Consider the following 16,510-nt stretch of genomic DNA (forward strand, 5'->3'; position numbering starts at 1 on the left):
AGGTGGGTCTCGAACCCGTGGGCTCAGGCATTCCACTCACCTCAGCCTCCCAAAGGCGCGGGATTACAGGCTGAGCCACCAAGCCCGGCTGACCCTGACTCTTAAAATAAAAACTCCATTTTGTTTCTGTGTGTGTATGTATATAATATTATGTATAATATATAATTGCATATAAACTATGTAATATAAATAATATTTTAAAATATATTTTGCCAGAGCCAGGCTCGGTGGCTTAGCCTGTAATCCCGCGCCTTTGGGAGGCTGAGGTGAGTGGATTGCCTGAGCCCGCGGGTTCAAGACCCGCCTGGGCAGCGAGACCTCATCTCTACAATAAATCAAAAAATCAGCTGGGCGTGGTAGCACATGCCTGTAATTCCGGCTACTTGGAAGGCTGAGGCGGAAGGATCGCCGGAGCCCAGCAGGTCGAGGCTGCGGTGGCCGGGAGCGGCCACTGCACTCCAGTCTGGGCGACAGGGTGAGACTCCAACTCAAAAAAAAAATAATAACAACATGAATTGGCATCAACTGGTTGCAGTACTCATGACTAGCTTTCTAGTCAGCTTCTCCCTTGGGTATGGGGAAGTTTGTAGAATGGAAAAGGGTGACAGGAAGACCCGCTAGAATTCTTTTTTGTGTGTGTGAATTGGAGTCTCACTCTGTAGCCCAGACTGGAGGGCAGTGGCATGCTCACAGCCACCGCAGCCTCGATCTGCTGGGCTCAGGTGATCCTTACGCCCCAGCCTTCCAAGTAGCTAGAACACAGGCATGCACCACCATGCCCAGCTGATTTTTTGATTTATTGTAGAGACAAGGTCTCACTGTGTTGTTCAGGCTGGTCTCAAACCTCTGAGCTCAGGCAATTCTCTCGCCTCCACCTCCCAAAGTGCTGGGATGACAGATATGAGACACCACACCCAGCCTGGAATTGTTTTGAAGGCTCTCCTTCCTTTCCTTTGCCACCAGGAAGAATTTTGGTCCAGGACTATAACTGGGGTAAAAAGGAACTAGCAATGCCAAGTCCAGAAGGAAAGTTGCAGAATTCCAGAAAGGAGCGGGGATGCTGTCTATATTAAGTGCATGTGAACACAACCCTGGACTATGTCATGGCTGAATTTGGCTCTCTTAGGACAGTTCTGGATTAAACGAATCAGGGGCAAACAAATACACATTCCCCAAAATAACTACACTTGACCTTAGGAAGCAAAACTGAGATGTGCTGCTTTCTGTTTGGGGGGTCATGAGAAATCCACTTTAAAATGGCCTCGAACACAGCATCCTCCTGCTTCACGTTGAGCTCATCTTTCTCAATGATGTCCTTAAGCTCCGTGACAGAGAGCTCCAAAAACTCCGCTGAGACTTTCACCATCTCCTCAAAGTTGTGCAGAATGAACATGTAGGCCTTCCGCCGCAGCTCGGGGCAGAAGTAGTAGTCCGTGAACTTGCAGATGCCAATGCAGTTGTCCAGGCACAGCTCCGACTTGAGGAACTCACAGCAGCCCCGGACGATTCCCATGATGTTGAACTGGTCTGCAGCCGCCAGCAGCTTCTCCACGTTGTTCGGTGTGATGGGCACGGTCCGGGTATACGCGTATTCAATGATCAGTTTCATCATGTCGGGGGAGATGCCGGGGATGTTGTATACCTTCTTCTCAGTGTTGTTCCAGCCACTTGTAAACAAGGCTCTGGAAAAAAGAAACTCACGGCCACTAAAACATTCCTTTCCTGGCTGCCATGTTCCTCCTACCCCTCTACTCTTTATTTTTTGAGTAGGGTCTCACTCTGTCACCCAGAGTGGAATGCAATGGCACAATCACAGATCACCTCAGCCTTCACCTCCTGGGCTCAGGTGATCCTCTTACCTCAGCCCCCCAAGTAGCAAGGACTACAGGCACATGCCACCACACCCAGCTAATTTTTTAAATTTTTTGAAGAGGCGAGGTCTCGCTATGTCACCCAGGCTGACTTTGAACTCCTGGGTTCAAGCAATCCTTCTGCCTCAGCCTCCCAAAGTGCTGGGATTAGAGGCATGAGCCACTGTGCCCAGCCTCACCTTTTCTTTTTGAGGAGAGTTTGGACATTTTCCAAGTACTGCACAGTGAGCACCTTGGAAATAGATTGGCCTAAAGGAAGTGGGTGCAGGCATGTGCACAAGTGGCAGGGGACAAGAAGAGCACCTTTCCAAGAACTTGGCTTTGATCATTCTTACCTTGTGGGTGGAGAAATTGAGATCTAGAACTGGGAGGAAGACCCAGGTCTCTTCTGTCTCAGCCCGTGGCCCACCAAATTCTGCCTTGTTAGGGAAATTACACTGGAGCAATGGACTTTCTGCATGAGTGTCATGCTGTCAACACATATCCACAATCTTACCCATTCTCATCTTTTTTATTGCTGCCTCCTTGGTCCAAGCCACCACCCTCTCTCGCCGAGAAAACCCAGATTAACTGCCTGATGGCCCTGTTTCTGCCCTTCACACCTCCAAGGTTTATAACCTAACCCCAGCAGCCAGAGTGAACCTTCGATGAGTCGACTCCTCTTTTGCTTAAAATCTTCCACCAAATTCCCTTCTCTGTGTAAAAAGGATGACAAGGTCGGGCTCAGTGGCTCAGCCTATAATCCCAGCACTTTGGGAGGCTGAGGCAAGTGGATTGCCTGAGCCTGCGGGTTCGAGACCAGCCCGGACAACTTAGCAAGACCTCGTCTCTACAATAAAAAAAATAATTTTTTTTAAAGTAAAAAAATTAGCAGCCGGGCTCGGTGGCTCAGCCTGTAATCCCATGCCTTTGGGAGGCTGGGGTGAGTGGATTGCCTGAGCCTGAGGGTTCGAGACCCACCTGGGCAACTTGGCGAGACCTCATCTCTACAATAAATCAAAATGAGCCGGGCATGGTAGCGCGCGCCTGTAGTTCCAGCTACTTGGAAGGCTGAGGCGGAAGGATCACCGGAGCCCAGCAGGTCAAGGCTGTGGTAGCTGGGAGCGGCCACTGCACTCCAGTCTGGGTGACAGAGTGAGACTCCAACTCAAAAAACAAACAAAAAAATTAGCTGGGCACGGTATCTCATGTAGTTCTGGTTATTTGGAATGCTGAAGCAGAAGGATCACTGGAGCCCAGCAGGCTGACGCTGGGGTGTCCATGAGCGTGCCACTGCACTCCAGCCAGGGTGACCAAGTGAGACTCCAACTCAAAAAAAAAAAAAAGGACAACAAAAACCCTCTGAGATCTGGGCCACTAACACCTTTCTTCCCTGATTCATGCACACACACACACCCCAACTCCAGGCCTGCCAGCCTCCCTGAACACACCACATCCTTTGTACTGACTGTCCCCTCTTGCCTGGAAGCCTTCCCAGATGTCCATATTTCTCCTTCCCTCATCCCCATGAAGTCTTTGCTCAAATGTCACCTTGTCAGGCTCTGACGGTTCAATTGCCCTTCCCTGCTCCCTAACTTCCTTCCCAGACTGCCCCAGCACTTATATGGTCTGATCTATATCCTACTCATTTATCTACATCCCCTACAAGAGAGCAAATGTCACAGGAACAGGAATGCTGATGTTATTCACTGCTTTCCAGTCCCCAGAATAGTGGCTGTCACAAAATAGCTATCCAATAAATAGTTACTAGATGAATAAATGACTATCATGCTGCAACTATGTACTGGCCTCCTGCTGTTGTAGTTAGGTGCATTTCTATGTGTTGAATGAGACAGAGTCCCTGCCCTAATCGATTTGCTTCCTTTTTCCAAGAGGTTTAAGGGAACATAGACTTAGAGGTCAAATTCTTCCTCTCGAGCAGGGGTCTGCGAACCTGCACCTCTGGGCCACCTTGTTTTCATACTGCTCACAAATTAAGCATGTATTTTACATTTGTAAATGGTTGGGGAGAAAAAATCAAAAGAAGGTTTTGTGGCACCTGAAAATCATAATAAATCCCAATTTCAGTGTCCATGCATAACTTTATTGGAACACAGCCCTATCCATTTGTTTAGTCTGTGGCTGCCTTTGCAGTATGAAGACAATTGGCAGGCCAGGTGCGGTGCTCACATCTGTAACCCTAGCACTTTGGGAGGCCAAGACAGGAGGATTGCTTGAGCCTAGGAGTTCGAGAGACCAGCCTGGGCAACACAGCGAGACCTCTTCTCTACAAAAAAACAAAATTAGCTGGGCATGGTGGCAAACCCCTTCTCAGAAGGCTGAAGCAAAAGGATCACCTGAATCCAAGAGGTAAAGGCTGTGGTAGCTGTGATTGTGCTACTGCATACAAGCCTATGCAGCAGAGTGAGACCCCCAACTCAAAAACAAAACAAAGAAACTAGACCGAATTGGCTAGTTGCTACAGAGACTGTGTGATTTGCTAAGCCTAAAACATTTACTATCTGGTCTTTTTGAGGGCCCTGCTCAGGGGCTAGCTGAATGAGAATTTCTAACAAATGGGCCCCATGTATTACATCTTCATTGGAACTGATTACTCAAACATTTTCAGTTCATGAACAAAATAGCCTTCCACTTCCTGGGTCACAGTGATTTGGACCGAAACTCCCTTTTTCTTCTGATAAATATTTCCTGGGTTTTTTTTTCCTCATCCCCTTTCCCATCCCTCCAGTCCTTGATACTTCATCACCCTATTTGCAATGGTCTCTACTAGGAGGCAAGGCGTGATGGCTTATGATTCCAAGCACTTTGGGAGGACAAGGTGAGAAGATTGCTTGAGTCTAGGAGTTTGAGATCAGCCTGGGCAACATAGCAAGACCTCATCTCCATATAAAGAGAGAGAGAAAAAAGAAGAATGGTCTCCATTGGGACAGATTCAGGAGGTGGCTGAAGCAACACTGTCATTTGAAATCCAGGAGGGATGTCCAACCTTCCCACATGTTGATTTGGATGAAAATCAAAGACTCGAGCAGGAGTCTGGGAACCTACACCTCTGGGCCAAGTTCAGCCCACCTCTTGTTTCCATACTGCTCACAAATTAAGCATGTTTTTGTTGTTGTTTTTTTGAGTTGGAGTCGCACTCTGTCACCCAGACTGGAGTGTAGTGGCACACTCCCGGCCGGCCATAGCAGCCTCGACCTGCTGGGCTCCAGCGATCCTTCTGCCTCAGTCTTCCAAGTAGGTGGAGCTACAGGCACGCGCTACCACGCCCGGCTAGTTTTTTTATTGCAGAGATGAGGTCTCGCCAAGTTGCCCAAGAGGGTCTCGAACCCGCGGGCTCAGGCAATTCATTCACCTCGGCCTCCCAAAGTGTGAGACTACAGGCTGAGCCACCAAGCCCGGCTAAGCATGTTTTTTATATTTGTAAATGGTTGGGAAAAAAATCAAGGTGGCTCACATCTATAATCCCAGCACTTTGGGAGGCCGAGGTGAGAGGATTGCCTGAGCCCACAGGTTTGAAACCAGCCTAGACAATTTGGTGAGACCTCATCTCTACAAAAAATCAAAAAATTAGCCAGGCGTGGTGGCACGTGCCTGTAGTTCCAGCTACTTGGAAGGTTGAGGTAGAAGGATCACCTGAGTCCAGCGGGTTGAGGCTGCAGTGGTCGTGAGTGTGCCACTGCACTCCAGCCTGGGCAACAGAGACTCCAACTCAAAAAAATAAAAACAAAAATCAGGCTGGGCTCTGTGGCTCAGCCTGTAATCCCAGCACTTTGGGAGACTGAGGTGAGTGGATTGTCTGAGTCTGTGGGTTCGAGACCAGCCCGAGCAACTTGGCAAGACCCCCGTCTCTACAATAAAAAAATGAGCCAGGCATGGTAGCGCGCGCCTGTAGTTCCAGCTACTTGGAAGGCTGAGGTGGAAGGATTCCCGGAGCTCGGCTCGGCAGGTCGGTGCTGAGGTGGCAGTGAGTGTGCCACTGCACTCTAGCCTGGACAACAGAGTGAGACTCCAACTCAAAAAAATAAAAATAAAAAATCAGAGAAAAGAGGCCGCAACCCTAGTTGTGCTCTTCAGAAGACAAAAGAACCCAGAGCTGTGACAGTGTCCCTAAACTTAAGGGACTGTGGTGGGAACCTGGAAATGTATCCAGCAGCCTCACAGGGTGCCCCGTCCTCCCTTTGGCTCATTTGACAACCCTGTTATACCTAAAGTAGGAACTGCAGCTACACAGGATGTTCTTGTGGGCATTGAACTCAAAGCCATTGACCTTGATGACCACGTCGCAGAGCTTGCCTTCCAGCCGAAGCTCATTGAAGATCTCACAGGTCATCGCACTCATCTTCCTCTCCATGTGAGGCTGGTGGAAACGCGTGGAGGCCGCCGTGCTTTCCATCTCCATGGCACCCTGGGACCAGCAGAAAGAGGCTGCTCTCCTAGGGTGTCGGGGAGGGTCGTGGGGGGTCCTTTAGTCAGCTGTCGCTCCTTTTCCCTACTACATCTTTCAAACAGGGCCTGTCGGGCAGCCCAGATTCCAGAATCCCGGCCTACAGTGAGATCACTCTGGATTGTGCTCTGAGGTTCTGGAACTCCCTCCTGTGCCTGTCCCCTTCCTAGTCCCTTCCCCCACTCAGGCTGAAGATTACCCCATGCCTCCTTCCATGTCGTTGAGCCCAGAACGGAACTGTGACCAGCCCCACCACCATGTAAATGTGTTTGTTGAGTCTGGTACCCGCTGCCCATTGCAGGCTCTCCAGTCCCTACCCCTGCGACATCCACCCACCTTCCGTGGCTTCAAACTCAGCTCCTCAGACACAGAACTCTAGGAAGCCCAAGTCAGAAGAGGCAGAAGTAAAGCAGATTACATTTCATCCTTGCCCAGCTGTCCAGGGTCTTCCCCCCACCCCGTGCCTTAGTCACTCAGTTTCTTTTGGGATGAGGAGTGGGCTAAGTTGAGGGAGCACCTTCTGGTAGTTAAATAGAATTCACTTTATGGTTCCTTCATACCTCTCCCATTCAGTGGATTTTTTCTTTTTTTTTTTCTTTTTGAGTTGGAGTCTCACTCTGTCACGCGGACTGGAGTGCAGCGGCTGCTCCCGGCCACTGCAGCTTCAACCTGCTGGGCTCCGGCGATCCTTCCGCCTCAGCCTTCCAGGTAGCTTGAACTACAGGCGCACGCTACCACGCCTGGCTAATTTTTTGTTTTTTTTGTTTGATTTATTGTAGAGATGAGGTCTTACCAAGTTGCCCGGGTGGGTCTCGAACCCCGCGGGCTCAGGCAATCCACTCACCTCAGCCTCCCAAAGAGCGGGATTACAGGCTGAACCACCGAGCCCGGCTTAATTTTTTATTTATTGTAGAGATGAGGTCTCGCCAAGTTGTCCAGGCAGGTCTCAAACCCGCGGGCTCAGACAATCCACTCACCTCGGCCTCCCAAAGTGCTGGGATTACAGGCTGAGCCACCGAGCCCGGCCGTTTTTTTCCTTTTTTTTAGAGATGGGATCTCTGTCGCCTAGGCCAGAGTGCAGTGGTGTGATCATAGCTCACTGCAGGCTCAACCTCCTGGTCTCAGACGATCCAACCCCTTCAGTCTCCCTGTAGCTGGGACTACAGACACATCCCAACAAGCCTGGCTAATTTTTAAAAAATTATTATTTCTAGCTGGGCTTGGTGGCTCAGCCTATAATCCCGCACCTTTGGGAGGTTGAGGTGAGTGGATTGCCTGAGCCCGTGGATTCGAGACCCGCCTAGGCAACTTGGCGAGACCTCATCTCTACAATAAATCAAAGAATTAGCTGGGTGTGGTAGCGCACGTCTGTAATTCCAGCTACTTGGAAGGCTGAGGTGGAAGGATCGCCGGAGCCCAGCAGGTCGAGGCTGCGGTGGCCGGGAGCGGCCACTGCACTCCAGTCTGGGAGACAGAGTGAGACTCTAACTCAAAAATAAATAAATAAATAAATTAAATTAAATAAATAAATAAATTATTATTATCTCTGTAAAGACGAGGTCTTGCTATGTTGCCCAGGCTGGTCTTGAACTCCTGGCCTCAAGCAATCCTCCCACCTCTGCCTCCCAGTGTGTTGGTATTACAGGTGTGAGCCACTGCGCCCGGGGCCGCCCGGCTAATTTAAAAATAATTGTTTTTGCATAGAGTTAGGACCTCTTTGTATTGCACAGGTCGGTCTAGAACTCCTGGCCTCAAATAATCCTCTCTCCTCGGCCACCCAAAGCTTTGCTGGGATTACAAGTGTAAAACCGCCGGCCGAGGTGTTTTTGCCATTCAAAAATTAAGCCTAGAAATAATCACTCTCGCCAGAATTTTTGCTCCAGAAAGAGTGACAGGAACCCACCCACCCCCGAACCTCCCCTCATTGCAACAGAACCCTCCACCAATTTCTCTGTCGAACGCAAACCCACCCCGGCTGCCCTCATTCCCGAGCCCCTCAATTCTCTCCTCGTCCCGCGCCCCGGCTCCCGCGCTCCAGTCCCGCGCCCTGGCCCCCGGGCCCGCCCCCAGGTTGTCCCGCCCCTTATCGCCCCGCCCCAGCCCCGCCCCTTATCGCCCCGCCCCAGTCCCGCCCCCGACGGGAGGCGACGCCTGCGCAGTGGGTCGTCCCCGGCGCCGCCGGCAGGGTCCAAAGCGCGATGGCAGAAGAGGTGAGGCAGGGGGAAGCGTCCGGCGTGGGGCGGGCCCCGACTTCCGGGGCGCTCCGAGGCCCCGAGAGAGCCACCCGGACCCCGCCGCGCCACCCAGGCCAATACCCGCCCCCGCCCGCCCCCCGGCCCCGCCTCGCAAGGGCGCCCGAGCGAACTCCGGGTCCCCTTGGGCGCAGCGCGGCGCCGGGGTCAGCGCTTCTCTCGGGTCTCGGGACAGGTGAACCCCCTGATGAAGGCGACGGTCCTGATGCGACAGCCTCAGCGGGTGCAGGAGATCGTGGGCGCCCTCCGCCGGGGCGGGGGAGACCGGCTGCAGGTACCGCGGGGCAAGGGTGGGCCGGGCGGCGGGGAGCCTTCCTGCGCGCGGGGCCTTTCCACTTGGCTTTGCTGCAGGCCCCCTCAAGCCCCGAGCCGCAGGAACTGGCCCCGGGCCTGAAGGCGAGCAGATGGGTTGGCCTGTTTGGCCCTGGGGGAGAGCCCACCTGTCCTGACAACCTAGATTCCAAATTTCTCAATAGGCTCTTGGGTCTCTTCCCTGATTAGACAGAAAGCACCCCACTCGAGACCCGGGGCCTTGGCCTCCACACTTCCCCAGGCCAGGGGGCTCCCAGGGACGCTGAAGAGTGGAGATGGGCCGTGAAGGTGGAGACCCGGTAGAAGGACCCCATGGCGTTGAGATGGGAGCTGTAGAAAGACTCAGAGGGGTCCTGAGGCTTCAGCCTTCCTGCCCCACTGCATTTTCCCGAGTCAACTCGTACTGACTCGGCTCACTTTCTCCCCGGTTCACTCCATCCCTCACTAACTCCCCTGGACTTTGCCTCCAGCTGTGCTTTTCACTTCCCTAATCACCCCAGCTAAGGCCACACCGTCAGGTGACTCTATAGGCATCACCTCTCTTCTGCCTTATAGGTGATTTCTGATTTTGACATGACCTTGAGCAGGTTTTCATATAATGGAAAGCGATGCCCTTCTTCTTACAGTAAGTCACATACTAGCTTGCCTTGTTGGATTTGATAAACTGGTGGCATCTATGGGGCAAATAAAAGGAGTTTTGTGTTTTTCCAGATATTCTGGATGACAGCACAGTCATCAGTGAGGAAGGTCGAAAAGAGGTGGGTTATGCTCCTTCTTTGTTTAGAAATAGCTGTCTTGTGCTCCTCCCAATGTTCCTGGTTAGAACCAAAGATTTCAGGATAGACACTTTAGAAAACTATTTTTTAAAAAATTGTTATGCTCAGGTGGGTTTTTTTTGTTTTTGTTTTTTAGTAGGAGTCTCTGTCGCCCAGGCTAGAGTGCAGTGGCACTCTCACAGCCACCCCAGCGTCGACCTGCTGGGCTCTGGTGATCCTTCCTCCTCAGCCTTCCAAGTAACTGGAACTTCAGGTATGTGCTACCACGCCCAGCTAATTTTTGATTTGTTGTAGAGATGAGGTCTTGCCAAGTTGCCCGGGCTCGTCTTGAACTCACAGGCTCAGGCAATCCACTCACCTCAGCCTCCCAAAGGTGCGGGATTACAGGCTGAGCCACCAAGCCCGGCTATGCCTCAGCTTCTTGAATAGTTGGGACTACAGGCATGCACCACCATGCCTGGCTAGTTTTTAAATTTTTTTGTAGAAACGTGTGTCTCACTGTGTTACCCAGGCTGGTCTCGAACTCCTAGCCTCAAGCAGTCCTCCTGCTTTGGCCTCCCAAAGTGCTGAGATTACAGGCGTGAGCTGCTACATCAAATCTTAATACATTAGGACAATGTTTCCCAATTGGCCCATATGCGTGATTATTGATGGTTGAAATGTGAACATTATACTTACTATTAACAATAAAACTTACAAGACTCTTGAGCATTGTATTATTTAACCCTTCTACAACTCTACAAGGTAGATAGAAATATTATTATCATATATATGTAGATATATAGATATATATCTATATATATATATTTTTTTTTTTGAGTTGGACTCTTACTCTGTCACCCAGACTAGAGTGCAGTGGCATGCTCATGACCTCCGCAGCCTCGACCTGCTGGGCTCAGGCGATCCTTCTACCTCAGCCTTCCAGGTATATTATTATTATCAGTATGATTATTATTATTTTGAAACAGGAAAATTTATTTCTTCAAATCATCGAAGACATTGGTATTGATATGCAGCATGCCACTACACTCTAGCCTGGGGGAACAGAGTGAGACTGACTCAAAAAAAAAAAAAAAAGCTGCTTGGCACAGTGGCTCAAGCCTGTAATCCCAGCACTTTGGAAGACCAAGGCAAGAGGATTGCCTGAGTCCAGGGGTTCAAGACCAACCTGGGCAACTTGGCGAGCCCTTGTCTCTACAATAAATAAAAATTAGCTAGATGTGGTGACGTGTGCCTGTAGTTCCAGCTACTTGGAAGGCTGAGGTGGAAGGATCGCCTGAGCCCAGCAGGTGGAGGCTGTGTTGGCCATGAGCATGTCACTGCATTCCAGCCTGGACACTCCTACTCAAAAAAAAAGAAAGAAAGAAAGCCTTCTGAGTTGGTGTCAATGCTCGACAGCTCCCATTTCCATAAGATGAGTGCGGACGCCGTCATCTTACCCTATAGCTTTGGCCGTTCCTTCACTCCACTCATGCTTGTCCTATCGGGACCCTCTTTGCAAGCACAGCCAAGTGTAGCTGCGCTTTGCCCCACAGGTGGTCAAGCACCTTCGCAGAATATCTGTTCCATCAGTTCCCCTTCGTTATTCACTAAGTTGCATGCTCACTGGTCCGTTGTTCTGTTGTTGCTCAGCTCTTCCAGTATGCTGTCATGACTACTCGTTATTAAAAATGAGTGGGCAGTGGGACCAGGTGCAGTTACTCATGCCTGTGATCCCAGCGCTTTAGGAGTCCAAAGCAGGAGGATCGCTTGAGGCCAGGAGTTTGAGTCTAGCCTGGGCAACATAGACAGATCCCATCTCTACAAAAATAAAATTTTTAATAATCAGGCAGTAGTGGTCATGCATGCCTACAGTCCCAGCACTTTGGGAGGCCAAGGTGGGAGGACCACATGAGGCCAGGAGTTTGAGGCCAGTCTAGGCAACATAGCGAGACCCCCCCCCCCATATCTACAAAAAATTAGGCAGGCATGGTGATGCACATCTGTAGTCCCAGCTGGGATGACTCAGAAGGCTGAAGCAGGAGGCTCACTTGAGCCTAGGAGTTTGAGGCTACGTTGAGCTGTGATCGCACCACTGCACTCCAGCCTGAACAACAGAGTGAGATCCTGTTCCTCCCATACCCCCAAATTAAAATGGACAGTGTGCCGGGCTCGGTGGCTCAACCTGTAATCCCACTCCTTTGGGAGGCTGAGGTGAGTGGATTGCCTGAGCCCGCGGGTTCGAGACCTGCCTGGGCAACTTGGTGAGACCTCATCTCCACAATAAATAAAAAAAAATAAGCCGGGCATGGTAGCACGCGCCTGTAGTTCCAGCTACTTGGAAGGTTGAGGCGGAAGGATCGCCGGAGCCCAGCAGGTCGAGGCTGCAGTGACCGGAAGCAGCCACTGCACTCCAGTCTGGGCGACAGAGTGAGACTCCAACTCAAAAAATAAAAAAAATGGATGGTGAATTGTAAATAGCTCTTATATTTGTAAAACCTATCACTCTAGGGACACCACTTTTAGTTCACAGTGGGTTCTGGTTCCAGTACTGACAGCCTTTGGCAAGTCATTTCTTTAGTTCTTTACACCCCTAATCTTAGGAACTTCCAGAAGCTGTATCCACCAACACATGGTAGTTTGGATGCTTTCAAGGTCGAGGACGCTAGAGAAAACCCAGATTCTTGTTTGTGCTGGATTTAGCGAGGGGTGAGGACAAAGTTTATGTATGAAATCTTTTTTCTTTTTTAAAAACTATATTCTACAGTCGGGCTCGATGGCTCAGTCTGTAATCCCGCGCTTTGGGAGGCTGAGATGAGTGGATTGCCTGAGCCCGTGGGTTCAAGACCCGCCTGGGCAACTTGACAAGACCTCATCTCTACAATAAAAATAAAAAAAATTAGCTGAGCATGGTAGCACATGCCTGTAGTTCCAGCTACTTGGAAGGCTGAGGCGGAAGGATTGCTGGAGCCCAGCATGTCGTGACTGCCGTGGCCAGAAGCAGCCACTGCACTCCAGTCTGGGTGACAGAGTGAGACTCCAACTCAAAAATAAAAAAATAAAAAAAATAAAAACTATATTCTGGATCAGGCACAGTGGCTCAAGCCTGTAATCCTAGCACTTTGGGAGGCCGAGGCAAGAGGATTGCCTGAGCTCAGGGGTTCAAAGACCAGCATGGGCAACTTGGTGAGACCTCATCTCTACAATAAATCATAAAATTAGCCAGGTGCAGTGGCAAGCACCTATGGTTCCAGCAACTTGGAAGACTGAGGCAAAAGAATCACCTGAGCCCAGCAGGTCAAGGCTATGGTGGCCGTGAGCGTGCCACTGCACTCCAGCCTGGGCAACAGAGTGAGATTCTGACACTAAATGAATGAATGAATGAAATAGTCTTAATGAAAGCATGAGGTTGATGTGCTTTTTCTGACGTCTATTAAAATGAACCCAGAACTACTGAAATGAAATGTGTTTCCTGCTGGGCATGGTGTCTCACATCTGTCATCCCAGCACTTTGGGTGGCAGAGGCAAGAGGATTGCCTGAGCTCAGGAGTTCAAGACCAGCCTGGGCAACTTGGCGAGACCTCGTCTTTACAATAAATAAAAAAATAAGCCAGGCGTGGTAGTGTGCACCTGTAGTTCTAGCTACTTGGAAGGCTGAGGCGGAAGAATTGTCTAAGCCTAGCAGGTGGAGGCTGCGGTAGCCATGAGTGTGCTGCTGCACTCACGATAGAGTAAGACTCCAACTAAAAAAAAAAATGTATTTTCCTGTATTTCCCCTGAAATCATCTTGCCTCCCACCTGGGGACATGTTCCACATTTTGGGAAATAGCATTAAATCAGTTCTTACTGGTTAAGCCCTGATAACTGAGCTAATTAACAGCCGCAACAACATCTCGGTGCTCCTCTAATCCGGCTCCTTATGTGCTGACCCTGAGACTTCACTCTCTCAGAGTGAGCACTAAGGAAGGGCCGGCTTGATGAATCCAGGCACTCCCTGGACTTGACCGAAGCGGTAACAGTGATCATGTGGACCAGTTATCCTGGAAGACGACAAGAGAAAAGAACCTTGAATCTTGTAAATGACGTGTCCCCAAATAAACACCTCAGGAAAATGAGTACTCTCTTTTGTGAAGTTGCATCTTCTAGGTGATTTTCTTTTTTTTTTTTGAGTTGGAATCTTATTCTGTCGCCCAGACTGAGCGTGCAGTGGCACGCTCCCACCCGCCGCAGCCTTGACCTGCTGGGCCCCAGCGATCCTTCCACCTCGGCCTTCCAAGTAGCCGGAACTACAAGCGCGCGCTACCACACCTGGCTAATTTTTGATTTATTGTAGAGATGAGGTCTCTCCAAGTTGCCCGGGTGGGTCTTGAACCCACAGGCTTAGCCAATCCACTCACCTCGGCCTCCCAAAGTGCTGAGGATGATAGGCTAAGCCACCAAGCCCGGCCTTCTTTTTCTTTTTTTGAGTTGGGGTTTCACTCTGTGGCCTAGGCTGGAATGCAGTGGCATGATCACAGCTCACTGCAGCTTCGACCTCTTGGGCTCAGGCATTCTTCCCACCTCAGCCTCCCAAGTAACTGGGACTGTAGGCATGCACCACTATCCTGGCTAATTTGATTCTTTTTTTTTTTAATTGAAGTCTCACTCTGCTGCCCAGGCTGGAGTACAGTGCCACCCTCATGGCTACCCCAGCATCAACCTGCTGGGCTCCGGCGATCCTTTTGCCACAGCCAGGCATGCGCTACCACGCCCGGCTAATTTTTGATTTATTGTAGAGACGAGGTCTCGCCAAGTTACCTGGGCTGGTCTCGAACCTGCAGGCTCAAGCAATCCACTTTCTTCGGCTTTCCCAAAGTGCTGGGATTACAGGGTGAGCCACTGAGCCCAGCCAATTTGACTTTTTTTATAAAGACAAGATCTCACTGTGTTGCCTAGGCTGATCTCAAACTCCTTGGCACAAGCCATCCTCCCACCTGGGCCTCTCAAAGTGCTGGAATTACAAGCATGAGCCACTGTGCCTGGCCTTCTAGGTAATCTTTTTCTCATGCTGAGCTGTAGAACTTTGCTGGGGAAGACTTGGTGTGGACTAATGACTTTTCTCCCCACTTGGACATGCCAGCTGTCTGTGCTCCTCCACCACTACTACCCAATTGAGATTGACCCCCATCGAACCGCCAAGGAGAAGTTGCCCTACATGGTGGAATGGTGAGTATTACTGCTGGAGAAATGCTCTGGGCCCTTGAAGTAGAGTGGTTGGGAGGGGGATGTTTCATGAGCATTGATGGGATGACAGATTCCCTCACCTTATGAGGGCTTGACCTTATACTGTGAGAAGTAGCTGCCTGGGTACACCAGGGGCAACTTGTGGTTGCAGCTAGAGTAGATCCCCTCAGGAAGTCCTTGGGGTAAGATAGAAGCCCCTTGGTGCAGGGGCTTCTAACTTAGTTTGTGAGTTTGTGTTGTGCTGCTATAACTGAATACCACAGACTAGACCGGGTGCAGTGGCTCACACCTATAATCCCAGCACTCTGGGAGACCAAGGTGGGAGGATCACTTGAGCCAAGGAGGTAGAGACCAGCGTAGGCAACATAGCAAGACCCTGTCTTTATAAAAAATATTAAATAGGCCAGGCTTGGTGGCTCAGCCTGTAATCCCAGCACTTTGGGAGGCCAAGGCAAGTGGATTGCCTGAGCCCACAGGTTCGAGACCCACCCGGGCAACTTGATGAGACCTCCTCTCTACAATAAATCAAAAATTAGCCAGGTGTGTAAGCACACACCTATAGTTCCAGCTACTTGGAAGACTGAGGCGAAAGGATTGCTGAAGCCTAGCAGGTCGAGACTGCAGTGGGTGGGAGCGTGCCACTGCACTCCGGTCTGGGCGACAGAGTGAGACTCCAATGCAAAAATAAATAATATATAAATATTAAAAAGAATACCACAGACTGGGTAATTTATAATGGGAGAAGTGTATTGACTCAGCTCTAGAGACTGGAAAGTTCAATACCAAAGAGCTAGCATTTGGTGAGTACCTTCTTGCTGTGTTATTCATTGCAGAGGGGCAAAGAGAGGGAAAGAGAGAAGAGTGGACCAAACCTGTTACTTTATAAGGAACCCACTCCCAGCCGGGCGTGGTGACTCATGCCTGTAATCCCAGGACTTTGGAAGGCAGAGGTGAGAGGATTGCCAGAGCCCACGGGTTTGAGACCAGCCTGGGTAATATGACAAGACCTTGAATCTACAAAAAAAAAAAAAAAAAAATTAGCTGGGCATGGTGGTGTATGCCTGTAGTTCCATCTACTTGGAAGGCTGAGTCAGAAGAATCACCTGAGCCCAGCAGGTTGAGGCGTTGAAGCTGCAGTGCCTATGAGTGTGCCACTGCACTCCAGCCTGGGTGACAGACTCAAAAAACAAAGGAACCCACTCACGTTATAATGGTATTAATCATTCATGAGGATGGTGCCCCATGATCCAGACCCTCCCATGACACCCCACCTCCCAGCACCTCTGCATTAGGGGTCAGGTTTCCAATACATGAGCTTTGTGGAGACACAGTCAAACCATAGCAGCCCTTGTCACTGGACAGAGTTCCTGTTCTCCACAGAGTAGGGTCACGGGGAAAAAGGACTCAGAAGAGCGCTGGCTTCAGCAATGCAGGCACCCAGCATGTGTCTCTGTGGGCTTACCCTCTCAACCCTCATTCTTTTTTGTTGAGTTGGAGTCTCACTCTCACTCAGGCTGGAGTGCAATGGCATGCTCACGGCCACTGCAGCCTCAACCTGCTGGTCTTAAGTGATTCTTCCACCTCAGCTTTCCAAGTAGCAGAACCACAGGCATGTGCCACCATGCCTGGCTAATTTTTTTTTTTTTTTTTTTG

General features: G+C 50.3%; 2 protein-coding genes across 5 annotated transcripts in view; one reads left to right on the forward strand and one right to left on the reverse strand.

The window, feature by feature from the left end:
• The window catches only part of KLHL10 (kelch like family member 10), a 9,173-nt gene extending 2,751 nt beyond the window's left edge, over positions 1-6,422 (reverse strand). Inside the window, exons 1-2 of one of the 2 annotated variants that reach the window (XM_008071925.1) lie at positions 6,077-6,422; positions 1,193-1,682 (exon numbers count right to left, since the gene is read on the reverse strand). In XM_008071925.1, coding sequence (XP_008070116.1) covers positions 1,193-1,682; positions 6,077-6,270 — 684 coding nt within the window. In that variant the 5' untranslated portion in view covers positions 6,271-6,422. The remainder of the gene's footprint in view (positions 1-1,192; positions 1,683-6,076) is intronic. The other variant, XM_008071926.2, reaches the window with a different exon arrangement.
• A 2,049-nt stretch (positions 6,423-8,471) lies between these two features.
• NT5C3B (5'-nucleotidase, cytosolic IIIB) overlaps positions 8,472-16,510 on the forward strand; it is a 16,236-nt gene continuing 8,197 nt past the window's right edge. For 2 of the 3 annotated variants that reach the window (XM_008071927.1, XM_008071928.1), the window contains exons 1-5: positions 8,472-8,525; positions 8,743-8,841; positions 9,435-9,504; positions 9,591-9,637; positions 14,754-14,839. In XM_008071927.1, coding sequence (XP_008070118.1) covers positions 8,514-8,525; positions 8,743-8,841; positions 9,435-9,504; positions 9,591-9,637; positions 14,754-14,839 — 314 coding nt within the window. In that variant the 5' untranslated portion in view covers positions 8,472-8,513. Of the gene's footprint in view, positions 8,623-8,742; positions 8,842-9,434; positions 9,505-9,590; positions 9,638-14,753; positions 14,840-16,510 lie in introns of all 3 variants that reach the window. The other variant, XM_021719530.1, reaches the window with a different exon arrangement.

This window comes from Carlito syrichta, unplaced genomic scaffold, assembly GCF_000164805.1.
Source record: "Carlito syrichta isolate Samal-C Ts95f unplaced genomic scaffold, Tarsius_syrichta-2.0.1 Scaffold314793, whole genome shotgun sequence".
NCBI classification, from domain to species: domain Eukaryota; kingdom Metazoa; phylum Chordata; class Mammalia; order Primates; family Tarsiidae; genus Carlito; species Carlito syrichta.